Source organism: Drosophila arizonae, chromosome 5 (genome assembly GCF_054131065.1).
Source record: "Drosophila arizonae isolate 15081-1271.41 chromosome 5, UAZ_ARI_1.0, whole genome shotgun sequence".
NCBI classification, from domain to species: domain Eukaryota; kingdom Metazoa; phylum Arthropoda; class Insecta; order Diptera; family Drosophilidae; genus Drosophila; species Drosophila arizonae.
In genome coordinates, this window is record NC_142925.1 from 3,163,135 (window position 1) to 3,177,276 (window position 14,142).

Consider the following 14,142-nt stretch of genomic DNA (forward strand, 5'->3'; position numbering starts at 1 on the left):
ATCTGCTTGCGGCTGTTTATGCCGCTTTTCACTTTTCGCCTTGATAAACACATAATGAGAGAACAGAGCAAAAAGGAAGAAAAAAAAAATAAACAACGACTATTTAACACACTGCCGAATGAATCAGAGCCGCAACTAATCCCATTTCAGTGCTCTATGATATTCTTCTACTGCTATTTTTGGCCTGAATAATATGAGTGGATTCTCATTTGCGATGCGATTCAATTTGATGTCAAATAATGCCGCTGCACAAATTGTTTATTTTGCAGGCGAACGAGTGCGCATATGTCTGTATGTGTGTGTGTGTGTGTGTGTGTTGGTATATTTTTTAATACTTTGCATTTCACTTTTATTTCGGTTTGTGCCAATCGATGGCATTAGTGGAAAATCAATTGAGCGATGGCAGCAATCAAAACCGTAAGCCATGAAACCAAAACCGCACATCAGTTTATATAGCAATGCGTGGGTGTCTGTGTGTCTGTGTGCGAGTGTGTGTGGGTGGCACAGCAGTCGGTGTTTGTGTTTGCCTTTCAGCTTAAATTGCCTTTGACAGCTTGAAATATACGATTTTTATTCAATCTAACAGCAGTTTGGGTTCGCTTCTATATTTAGCTCCAACGCAAATTACGCATACGCCCCGCTTGACCGAGCCAAGTTTGTCAAGCCCCATTCATCATAAATGCTGCGCCTCGCATTTTATTAGTTTGAAAAGCGAAATTAAACGCCATTTCAATTAATTTATTATGCACTTTCGATTGCGGCATTGCGTCCCAGGCTAATTTCAATCTTTTCGCATTTCTCATGCAATACACGGCATTTGCATTAAGTATTTGATTTTATTTACTTTTCAGCTTTGCTATGCTCGCCCAGTAAGTAAAGAGCGAGTGTATTAGCTTTGCTGTAGAGTGCGTAAAGTCTGTTTGTTGCTCTGAAGTATTTTGATTGCTTGAAATAAGCAGAGAGTTTATATATCTAATCATGTCATATCGATACATAAATATAAGTCTATCGATGCGTGACCATTAATCTATCGGTACTTGATAATGTTATTGTTACTCAACAAGAATTTAAATTAAATTTAATTGGCAAAAAGATGGAGAATTATAGATATAAGAATTAGAAGAGGATAGCACTATAGTTAACTATCGATGCCTATATATCGAGCTATAAGTCTATTAACCTAATTTAATGACTGATTATTGTTGAGTTACTATAGAGATAAGAGTTAGAGTTATAGATGCCTCATTCAGACTTGGCATATATCAACTTCTGTTATCACACTCTCTCTCTCTCTCTCTCTCTCTCTCTCTCTCTCTCTCTCTCTCTCTCTCTCTCTCTCTCTTCAAATCTGAGCGCGTATCATGCAGTCAGTTAAGCTCCATCGCAACACTCCTACCTTCTTACTGTTTGTTGTTGTTGTTTTTTGTCACTTTTTTATCACTTTTCTTTTTATTAGCTCGGTCGCATTTGCCTCTCAGGTAGCAGTTGCTGTTGCTTTTGCCGCTTTTCTTGTTGTTGTTGTTGTCGTGTACTAAATTACGTGCAACTATTTTTTAATGTGTTGCTCACTTTGTTTTGTAGTAATTTTTTTTTTCTATTTTTTCTTTTTCTTTTTTTTTGGTTTTTTTGGTGAAAATTCTCACTGCGTATCGCACAAAATTTATCACTTTCATTTGACTGGGTTCCAAAAAGGTAAATAACATTGCGGCCATAAATTGACTGGGCGACATATAGAAAAGGAAAGCTCATTGCAACTGGGCAGACTTTTTGGCATAAAACCAACTGCCAGCCATGCTCGTTAAGAAAGGTTAATGAACTGAAATTTTGATATACAAATGAGAGAAATAGATGCGACTTGCTGATATTATCTACAGAGTTGCGGTCAGTTATGGCAGCAGTGGAAACTGACAGAAACTAGATATAGATATAGATATAGAGGGTATTTCATATATTGATATAAATAAAAACAATTTAAATATTTTGAGATATTATTGAAAAGAAGAAAAGAACAAATTGACTTATTTTAAGCCTCATTCGCCTCTTCAAATTATCTGCTTATCAAATAAAAACAAGCAAACGTACAATTCGTAGAAAAGCAAATAAATTTTCGGAAACTAGGAATTTCCACATGTGTCTCATATATATAGACTATATTTTTTTATAAGTACTTAAGCTTCCTTCACACATTTCCAAGAAATTTCATCAGAGAACTGTTCTCTTGGTCAACGAAAACACAGCAAAAATCAATAAAGCACAAAAGCGCTAAAAATAACGTAAACACATTATAATACCCCCAGCTTTTATAGTAAACTTATTAAAAATTATTTTCACGCATAATGAACTTTCATTACAAAGCTATTAAAAATGTTCTAAAAGCAAATGAAAAATGAGAAGAAAAAATAACAAAAATTAAAAAAAAAAAAAAAAACTAGTATTTAGTTTTATCTAGAGTCAGATTTCACAGCAGGCTGTTAATATAGTTTATGGCATATTAATATAAAATGCAAAACACGTTTTGCAAAAACCAGAACAAAACATGATATGTATGTAAATATAGTATGAGATATATATAGTGTGTGTGTATGTAGAGTTTAAGCTCTAACAAAACTAAACATGTTATACGCGCACTTAACATTAATTTCACTTTCTTTTACACACACACATAGACATACATATACATATATAGCTATAGATATATATATAAGTGTGTATAAACACGCTTGATATCAACATAATTAGTCACGTAGTTGTTATGTTTGTTTTAATGTGACGACAAAGGCGTTCATAATGCGGCATTAACATTATGTGAGTCGCAGTAGCAGCAACAGCAGCAGCAGCAGCAGTAGAAGAAGAAGAAGAAGCAGCTGCTGCAGATGCGTGAAGCATCAAGCTGAGACTACAATGAAAAAACTAGCAAGATTACACTAAGCGGCAGTGAATGACTGAGAGATACCCAAAAGCCCCGCTTTAAAAGGGTTTGCTGTTAATAGCATAACATGGCACTGTTATTGTTAATGTAAGCCGAATGGATGATATACTGAAGTGTTCTCATTCAGAATGTGTTCTAAAATGAATACTTGTTTAATCTAGTATACATGTTCTAAAAATAATACTAGCATAAGTCTTCTCATTCAAAATGTGTTCTAAATTAAATACTTTTCTTATCTGTTCTATCTGTTCTAAAAACAATACTAGCAGAAGTTCAGGAATACACGAATGATATCTGAAAAGTCATTTTTAAGCGGATTTACGCGACTTTATGTTGCCTTAACCCGAGAGGACTTACTCTAAGCAGCAAATAAGCTAAATGCATATTTCTTAGAAGTTAAGGATAATGGGAGTAGTCATGCAAACCGTATATTAGCTAACTCCACATAGTTCTTTGAGTGTGCGTGCTAATCCACGTCAACTGAAGTTTAATATTGACTTCAATGAATTTCACAAAACTGTTTAAAAACAACGCAGCACCTTCTCTAGAATTCTGATATATGAAATCTAGCTATGATATATGAGATCTAGCTAGTTTTTAGTTCAGGTCCAGTCAAAGATGTATAAGTTCTTAAGTAGACAGGTAAGTTCTTAGAACAGTCATAGCTCTTGCTTAACTTACCTATTAATTTCGATATATAACTGGAACTGCGTTCTCTATAGGTAAAGACGTCAGCTGTCCAGCAATGACATTCGCTAGCTTCAAATCAAATTTCAAAGTTTAACTAGTTCATAATAGTTCATAGAGACAAAAAGAAAGGCGAGATTTAGCTATATTTGTCTCTAAAACTCAGTAATCCCCATTACCTGCTGCTCCGCTCGCCGTTATAGACACTACCACAAATAGAAATTGAACCCACACAACTCCCCTCTGCCCAATGAGTACAGGGTATATGCAAAAACTAATTGCTTAAATGTTATAAAACAAATAAATTAGCCATAAAGATGATTTCCAGCTATAAATAGACAAGAGCCAGAGAAATGTGTCTGCTGCTGTTAAATCTCCGAAAGAAAACCAAAAGTTGGCAACAAAAAACCAAAATGACGTTTTCGATTTTACTTTCGACGGCATTTAAAGTGGCCAAAAGAATGCTGATCCAGCCCAGCTCAGCGCGACTCGCTTTGACCAACTAAATTAAATGCATTTTCATAATTCATAATTAATTTTATGACTCGACAATAATATTTGAAATTATTTTATTTTTTTTTATTTTTATGGCAGTGTGCAAAAAGCAGCTTTCAGTGTTGTTAATCGCCGCGAGAGAATATTTTGCATTATTATTAACAACAACAAGGAGAAGAAGAAGAGGCAGACGAAAAAAATGTATTTCATTGCGTTGATTATCTTTATAATTATGCGAGACACTTTTAGAACAATGCGCGAGAGTTGTGGGAAAAAAATGCGGCGCTAACTAGACAAGAAAAATATGTATATGAAAATATAAAAAATGAATTTATAAAATATTTAAGCCCACAACAGATTGCGATCTAGGCGCTATACAAATGTCAAGTAAAGGAAAATTAAAATTAAAATATAAAAAGATTTATGCAGACGCATAGCCACAGAACTTTCACAGCAACAGCAGCTGTAAGTGAGGCAGACAGAGAGAGCAAGAGGGAGAGAGAGAGAGGAGGCAGAGAGGGGAGGCAGAGAGAGGTCTGCTACGTGAGACGCATGCGCATGCGTCTGGTGCCTTAACAATTGCTCGAGTCGACGGCGCATCTCTTACCGCTTTATGCCGAAAGTAAAATTAGCTGCATTTCGCTACAGCAAGGCGTCGGAACTTGTGGTGGGCGTGGCCTTGCTGGCTGTTGCTGTTGCTGTTGCTTTGTTGGCTTTGCATGCGCATGACAACTCGACGCGACGCGACGCGACGCGACGCGACTCGGGCACGTAATTTGTGTCGCTGAAGCCAAAAGGCAACGGAACTTGAACTGTCCAACAGAAAACAAAAAAATCAAAAGCGAATGTTAGTTATGAATATGAATATTCCAGTGTGTGTCTGTATGTATGTGTGTGAGTGTGCGAGAACTACTGCTGACCTTGCGCTAGAAACATGTGTATTTTGTGGCTGGAAGTCAACAACTCATCGTGCTTCGTCTTGCTTCTTCTTCACTTTACAGTTGGCGTTTTTTTTTGTTTTTTTTTTTTTTTTTTCTTGTTGATTTCAAATGGGCGAAAGCTTGAATGCCATTTTTGGTGGTTTTCACCCACGGTCGTCAAATGTGGCTTGGTGCTAAGCGATGAAAGCGCCGCTGACATTCAGCTCGCTGGCCATTCATCAAGTGCTGCAATTGAAATGCCCAACGCATTTTGACTTAGAAAACAACGCACACAATAATCTAAAGCAAGGCGAAGAGCGACGCAAAAGTGCAAGGTACGCCCTCGCTTGACTAAAAGATAATCTGTTTAGACAAATGGCAGAAGCAGCAGGGAAATGAGCAATGAGTAGAGTCTATGTAAAGTAGTAATAGAGGAAAAGTAATGAAAATTCGATTAGGGAGATTAACTGAAACTCAAATAGAAGTATTCATGTCTACTTAGGTAGACTAAAAGACTGACAAAGAGAGGGAGATAGAGAGAAAGAGAGATAGAGGGAGAGAAAGAGAGAGAGAGAGGGAGAGAGAGAGATAGGAGATATATAGGATACATAGACATAGGAAGCAATGTGATGAGAGAGACAGAGATAGAAAGATAAAGACTAAAGGATTGACAGAGAGAGGGATATAAAAAATAGGAGATAAATAGATATACAAGCACATAAAGAAATAATGAGTGAAAAGGAATCAAAGAACCAAGCTAGACGCAAAGCGAGCAGAGAGGATAAAAAAGATAAATCACAAGTTTTTGATAAAAATATTTGGCTATAAACAGATATCGACCAGAAGTAATACGACCAGTAATACATTTCCTCTTCTGCCAATTGCAATTAAAAAGGCCTTATAAAACGTAAAACTAATTGTAAAGGCAGTCGCCAAATTGCACACACAAAATCTACTACAAAATAGTTCAGAAACTACAACAACAACAACTACAACAACAGTTGAGTTCGCGCCAAAGCACTTTCATTTCAGGAAATTTGATATTAAAAACCATAAATAACACATAAACTTCTTTATGTATATATAGACATATATATAAATATCAAGTAAAGTCGTAAAACAAATTGAAATTTGTTGAGAGTCTTATGCGAGAAGTTTATGGACCTTAAACAACTAGAAATAAGTAAGAATAAAATCTATGCCATTTGCCAAGGTACTAACTGCATGAATGCATAAATATAAAACGAAAGCAACAAACTAAACAAGTTGAACAAATTTTTGGCTGACTGCGAGTGCTGCTGCAGACGTACACGTCGAGCCTGTCATAAAAAAGGGAAATAAGCCAATAAAAGAGCAAATCCCAATTATTGCAGAGCCAAGGCAAGGCACACACACACACACACGCACTCATTCTCTCACTAATGTAGTGAAATAATTTTCGTTAATCGAAAGTTGCGACGCACGTTTAACAACTGTTTTGGGACGGTGCGGTAGGTGGCTCGACCAGAGCGACTTCGTAGCGCTCATAAAAAGACGATAAAAAAGTGACATTCTGGCCAAAAATACAGTTTTTGGGCCATAAAGAAAAGCAGGCAATGGACAAGGCGATGGCAAGGCAAAAATGTCAACGGTCAGACGGTCAGACAAAAATCAAATCAGGGCCAAAGTGGAAACCGACAACAACAACAACGGAACGGAACGGAACGGAATGGAATGGAATGAAACGGAACGAGGGCAAATGCCAAATGGCAATATTGACAATTTATTGTTGCTGCCAAGTTGAATTGGAATCTTTATTTGGTGTCTTTTGGTTACCCACACGCAACGTGTCCAACTGTCTGTCTCTCTCACACTCTCTCGCTCTGTCTGCGTTGTATGTGAAGAAAAGTGCTTTATAAGTGCTGCTCCATCAATATCAAGACTTCAGCAAAACGAAAGTAGTTCTATGTGAGCCTATTAAATTGTTAAGTTTGGCTGCTGCTCGAATGAAAACATAATTACATGGCCAACAAAAAAAATTATATATATATATACATACTATATATAAAAAACCATCTCACATTCACATTCACTCAGCAACAACAACAACAACAACATTTTCCATAATACCAAACGAACAACGCGCTATGTCAACAGCCTTAGGCTAAGACCGTCTACGTCGCCCCGTCTAACCGTCTACCCGTCTGTCCGTCTGTCCGTCCGTCCACCTGTCCATCTGTCCACAAGTCCGCTCCGTTCAGTTGGCTCACTTCGGTCCATGTTTTGGCCAGGCGAATGTCACGCCGCACGACGCTTCGGCTGGCTTCATTAAAGCCGCATGAAGAAGACATAAAACTTAACTGAAGAAGATTTATTTAACAGTAACAAAAATTCGCAGAGCGGCGACAAAACTTTTGCTAGAATGCCAGCAGTCGGTGCTGCAAAAGTAAAGGTAAACTACGAGTTTAGCTGACTACAAGATACCCTGTTGGCAGCTGATCAAAGTTGAGAAGGGTGAGGCAATGAAATAAAAAAGGAGAGAATGTGAAGAAAGATGAAAATACTAAGAGAATTTTGCAAGAAAACGTAAGTGTTTGAAAGAAAGAGAGAGAGAGTGAGAGAGAGAGAGTGAGAGAGAGAGAGTGAGAGAGAGAGAGAGTATGACATAGAGAAAGAGGTATATGACAGAGGGAGAGAGAGAGTATATGAGAAAGAAAGTATATGACAGAAAGAGAGAGAGAGAGAAAGCTAGAAAGAGAAAGAGTTAGAGAGTGAGAAAGACACAGAGAGAGTTAGAGAGAGAAAAAGTTAGAGAGTGAGAAAGAGAGAGATATACAAAAATTTTATAAATAGAACCTGAGCTCTGAGATGAAAAACTTCCTCTACATTTAAATAGGTATATAACTAATGGAAGGCACAAATGAGAAAGAGAAAGTGGACTTAGTTATATGGCCACTACTCTAGAAGATCAACTTCCGATTTGCTGAGATCAACGCTCAGCTCAAGAGATTTTTGAAGTTCGGTAGAGTTCAGTTCTAAGAGATGCTTACAATGAAGTATGTCTATTAATATGGCCAGCACTGTAGAGGAGCAAACTATTTAGCTAGTTACTATGCATTAAAATCATAAATAGCGCTGATCTAGCAAAGCAAAGTATGCCTATTTAAATAGCCACCACTGTTAACATATTTAATGAACTAATTCAGGCCCAGGCAAGCATTACTTAAGCTCTCACCTCTTTAACTTTTGATCCCTGAGTGCCTATATACCCGCTTGAATTCATATAAAACAGGGCATTCCAAACTAGACTGCTCTTTTGGTCGTCAGCTTTCATGCGGTTTAGATTCTTTTGCGTTTGTTTTCTTGCCGTTGTTTATTGTTGTTGTTGTCGTTGCGGCTCTTGTTGTTGTTCTAGTTGCTGCTGTCTTTCTTTCTTTTGTAGCTATTTCTATTGTTCACAACATTTTTTTTTTCTTTCTAACTATTTTTTCTTTTTATTGTTATTTAATTTCCGTGTCTGCATTAGAGTATAAAGTCTTAAAAATGTGTTGAAATGTGAAAGAACTGAAAAGAAATTGTCTGGCCTAACAAAATATTTGTGGAACATGATAAATTCATTATAATGGAATCAAATCTGTTTAGTATAGTTTTTTTTTGTTATTTGTTTAAATATATATATATAAATAAATAAGTATTCACATTGTTGAAGGCTTGCATGGTGTTATTTTCCTGAAATCAACTATATATACATACATATATATATTTTATTATTTTGATATATGTATATATCCACTTGGCAGAGCATCTGCGTTTCGTTCTGTTTGCTTGTTCCTGAATTCTTTTGATTACTTTGTTATTACGCGCTGACACTTTAAGCCGCGATGCTGTCGTCTGTTTGTGGATTTCAGTTTTATTTGTTGTTTTTGCCAATTTTTTTCATTCTTTTTTTTTTTTTTTTTTTGTATTAATTTTTTGTTTTCTAGGTCAATTCCGCAGACGGAAGCAGTTTGACCAGAATAAACTTTTTTCACTTTTGGCTTTTTGTATGCATACACAGAGAGAGACACACACACACACACATGCACATGCTGCTCGAGACACTCCCAGTAGCAACACACACACACACACATAGAGCGCATTTTTGCTAGGCGCTTTTGTTAGCGGCTTTTCTTAGCACATTATTTATGATGTTTTTTTTTTTTATTGTTTTGTCTTGCTATTTCGCGCACTTTCTTTGTCAAACTATTCTCGTATGGCAAACGCAGAAAAAAAAAATTATATGTATAAAAAATTTATAAAATAGAATAAAAAGTGGAAAAAAAAGAGCTAAAGCAATGCAAGCATAAAAGAGCATAAAGCCTTTTGGCCAGAAAAGAAATGGGACCTGAACAATAATTAACTTTGTTTGCCCGTTGCCATTGTATGAGGTTTTTATTGAAAACAGAATTTACAATAAATACATAACAAAATTTTTTTTTAATATCTATTCGAAAGGTGCCAGATTTGTTGGCGATTAAAGCCAAGTATCCAAAAATAATACAAAATGGCCAAAAAGAAACCGCGCAAAAAAATTAAAGAGAAACAGACCAGAGCAAATCGAATCGCAGTGCAGCATTGTGAGCTGGAAAAATCAATTGCCATGCGAGAGCGAAAAAATAACGAAAACAGAGCAGTAGGCAAAAAGCAGTTAAGAATGGGAGGAAAAAATCAAATGGGCGGACTTTTGTTGAAAGAGAACGAGCTGGGGATACCCTGAAGACGATGTTAAGTAAGCTTGTTTCCGCAGGTCAACCAATATAATCAAACAAGTCTAAATAGATCGATAACAGTTTGCCTGTGCCGAACCTAAGGGGCGAATAAACATATGAGAGACAAGAGATAAGAGAAAAGAAAGTAATCTAATGATAAATCGATATACATCTTTATACTGATCGATAAATATATAGATAGATGGGTCGATAAATATATCTATAGAGATATCGATAGATATATCTATAGAGATATATCTATAAAGATAGAGAGATCGTTAGATATATCGATAGATATAAAGATACAGAGATCGATAGATATATCGAGATATAGATAGATCGATCGACAGCCAAACTTTACATTCGCCTGTCGAAAGCAAAATGGACGAGAAGATTGACAGGTGAATAGATTGCTAAATCTATCAATCTAAGACCTATGATTGATAAATCGATACATAGATGATAGACAGACAGTTCATCAGTTCATCGACAGCCTCGGGATGGATCGTTTCACCTCAACCTCTAATACTAGCTACCTAGCCTATATCAATCTCTTAATTATCCACTTATAAATCATACAGACAACGAGCTAACTCTGCTCGCTTTTAGCTCCCTCCCAAGCATATAAATATAAGCAATATTGGTATCGACCAATCCTTCTTCTGCCAGCACCAGGCATTTGCACACACTCACACACACACACCCACACACACATTCACAGTCCAATTTCACTGCTGGGTATACAAAAACAAAACTGAAGCAAAAAATAAGTAATCAGCACAATTTAAGTGCCAGGCCGTATAAGAGCTCAGAGCCCGAGAGCCTGAAAGCTCAGCTCGGCTCAACGCTGTCTGACTGCAGATGCTGTTCGCGCTTTTTTTTTTTTTCTTTTTTTGAGGTCGAGCCAGAGAAGAAGCAGAAAAAAGAAAACACATTGACAAAATAATTAAATAATAGCCCTGGGGCGCAGTCAAGCGTTGCAGTTTACAGTGGATGGAAAAAAAAACTAATAGAAGCATATTTTCCTCTTGGAAAAGCCAAACAGCAGCGGCAGCAGCAACTGTTGTTGTTGTTTTTGTTGTTGTTGCTGTACATGGCCAATGTCCAAGCAGCAAAGCCGCTTGGCTTTTAAGAACGTGCAAAGATATATAGTATATATATAAACTATATGTATGTATATATGTATATGTTATATATAGAAAGGAAACATGAATAAATAAAATTAAGTTCAGCATTGCCCACTTAAGAGATGAGCATGCAATTTTAAATAAGAATTAAAAGCACAGAAACAAACTTGATGAACAGACGAAGAGTAAGCCATGCATATACTGTATATTCACTGTACTTCTACAACAACAACAACAACAACAGCAGAAGCAGCTAGAGCTAGAGCTAGAGCTATTGGAAACCTCTAAACGAATCTTCAATTACAAAATTGATTACCATTGAAAATTGAAAATTAAGTACAGTTTTGAGTTTTCAGCATAATTGCAGTTGATTTCTGTTTTCTGTCTCTCTATGTGTGTGTGTGTGTGTGTGCGGCCTAGGCTTGGGCTGGGCTGAAGGCATGGACGGCTTTTATAGAACTTGCCGTGTCATTAGAAGCAGCTTGATTAGGGGCCTGTGCCTCCGCCTCTGGCTCTGATTATGTCTTTCTGTGTATGCGTGTGCGTGTGCGTGTGTTTGTCTGTTTATTTGATTTTCCGATGGTACTATAAATGATTAAGTGAAAAAGACAAAGTCAATTGTATACCGACATTGCTTGGCCTCTAGAGAACCAATCAAGCTGAACGTCAGCTTAATTTCATTTAATGTTCAAGTAGCATAATACACAAACAACAACAACAACAACAACAACAGCAGCAGCAACGTTGGACGTTGGCCAAGTTAAAAGCAATAGCAGCTAATAAATGAAAACGAAATGACAGAGCTAAAAATACCCTCTAATTGGACATGTAACAGGCAGACACAATTCTTTGGCAAATGTAGTTAATTAAAATAAACTAAAGCGATTCAAATATGGAAAGAAATTAATGTGAGTCTACGGCTATTTGATATTTGATCGATTATTATTATATACCCTTCAATGTATTATTAAAATAAAAAAATAATTGGTTTTGTTTATGTTTGCAATTATAAACTTATCTAATAATCGATTATCGATTAACTAGAAACTAAACTTGTGATTGTTCAATAATATTCATAACATTAAGATTAAAAGTTAAATGCTACATAATAGCTGGAACTGCGTTTTTTAATCATATATCAAAAACTGATTAAGAAAATGTGTATGAATCCTAGTGAATTATCGATAACTAATGTGAGCGATCGAATATTTATTAACACTTTCTTAACCCTATGATTCACATATACAAAATAAACCAGAAAATATCTCATAATCTGATCCTATGTACGATTAATAGAAATCGTTAACATTAGATTTTATATCAGTAATCATAAAGACTTTATCAACATCAACGTCGAGCCCAATAACTGTTATGCAACACTGTTTGCCTTATATAGAACATATATCAGAAAATGTCTTTCAACCCGAGTCAACTATCTATAGCTAATGTAATCCATCGATGATCCTTAATCTTTAAGAACTGTCCTACCATTAAAACCCATACACAGAGAATACACGCATAAAATCTATAGAAGAATAAAAATTCATCAGAAAAGTTTCTTTTTTTTTTTCTTTACTTGGCTAGTTTTAATTTACTCAAATATGCCTTTTGTTGAAAAATATTTAATATGCTATGCTTAAGCCTCTCATTACAGGGTATTAGGCAGAATTACAGCCTAAAAGACGACAGCCAACCAGGCAAGAGGCAAGAAAAGATTCAAGCTGAAGATGAAGATGAGGTTGAAGCGAGGAAAAAAGAGGCAAAACGCAAATTCGTTTTGCATTATTTCGATTCGTTTTGGACTTGGATTCGATTTCGAGTTGAACGGGCGGTGATTAGGGGTGCGGGGGTAAAGGGAGCGAGTTGAAGAGAGAGATAGGGGGGAGGCGGCAAATGCCGTGCTTTTCCATTTGGTTCTATTTTGTCTGTTCTGTTGATTTGGTTTATCATCAATTTTATTGTCACTAGGCATTTACGAGCGATTATTTTAGTTGTTGGTTTTTATGGATGCCAACGTTGTTCATTTTGCTGTTGTTATTGCTGTTGTTGTCACTATTGTTGCCGTTGCTGTTGTTGCTGTTCCTGTTGTTATTGTTTATCGCTGCGCTGCGCCTATGATTATCTGTGAGAGCTGCGACGTCTCGTTGACTCTTTGGTATATTTAATTTATAGTTAAATCCGAAATGCCGCCAAACAATTATGATTTATTGGTCAGAAGGTTATTGACCATTATGTTTCGCATATAACTTGCCTAGAAATAGTTGTTAAGAATTGTCGTTGTTGTTGTGGTTGTGGTTGCTGCTGCTGTTTATTCAATTGTTGATCAATACAATTATTGGCATAACGCTGACAATTGCATAGCTGCTGTCTGTCATAGATGTTGCTGCTGCTCCTGCTTCTGCTGTTGCTGCTGCTGCTGTTGTTGCTGTTGTCGCCAATAAATTTTCAGCGCTAAATGCATAAAATGTTTTACAAAGCCCAAACGCTGTGCGATAAATCAAATTATTGCAGCGCCCCGAGGCATTTAGAAATATATTTGCTTTCAGCAGGAGCAGGAGCAGCAGGAGGAGGATGAGGAGTTGAGCAGACTGTCAGGCAAATAAATACCCTGTATTTACTGTGTAAATATATACTTTTTTAATGCCATATAATTAAGCATGATTAGTTAGAAACTCAGCTTAAATGGCTTTGGCTATAAATAATTATGGAAATGAGTTCTCTTTCTGCTGGCACAAAAAAAATGCTTTGAATTGGAACTAATGGAATGCAAATATAAAAGAGATATCAAAATAGAAATACAAACAAAGTCAAAGCTAATCAATCACATATTGAACAGGCTACTCGAACTATATATTTGACTCGTTAAATAGAGAGGGGCGGGACACATTTTTAACTATGTTAACCCAACTAGCAAACTCTATTTTTATTTCATATATATTTTTATTTTATATATTTTTTATTTTTCTATATATCATATAGATTTCATATGCCAAGACTCTATAGCTTCAATGGCAACATAGAAATAATAAAGATTTTTTTAAAAATTAATTATATTTTATAATTGAAATAGTTTTTATATATTACAAATATTTTTTTATTTTATTTTTTATTTTATATATTTTGTTATTAAACTATTTTTATAAAATATTCAATAAAAATTAAAATATAATATATATAAATCAAATATTATATTTTATAATTGAAATAGTGTTTATATTTTATTAAATTTTTTTTCATATTTAAAAAAAAAAATTTTT

The 14,142-nt window shown here is 35.6% G+C and overlaps 1 protein-coding gene and 1 long non-coding RNA gene across 5 annotated transcripts in view; both read right to left on the reverse strand.

Annotated features, from left to right (window-relative positions):
* Positions 1-14,142, reverse strand: part of LOC108617273 (uncharacterized) — a 134,191-nt gene that overhangs the window by 97,284 nt on the left and 22,765 nt on the right. The gene's annotated exons all lie outside the window — the stretch shown is intronic.
* On the reverse strand, positions 222-444 carry LOC108617272 (uncharacterized). The gene is given in 2 exon segments (XM_018013002.2): positions 222-363; positions 365-444. Coding segments are annotated over 2 exon segments (222 nt in total).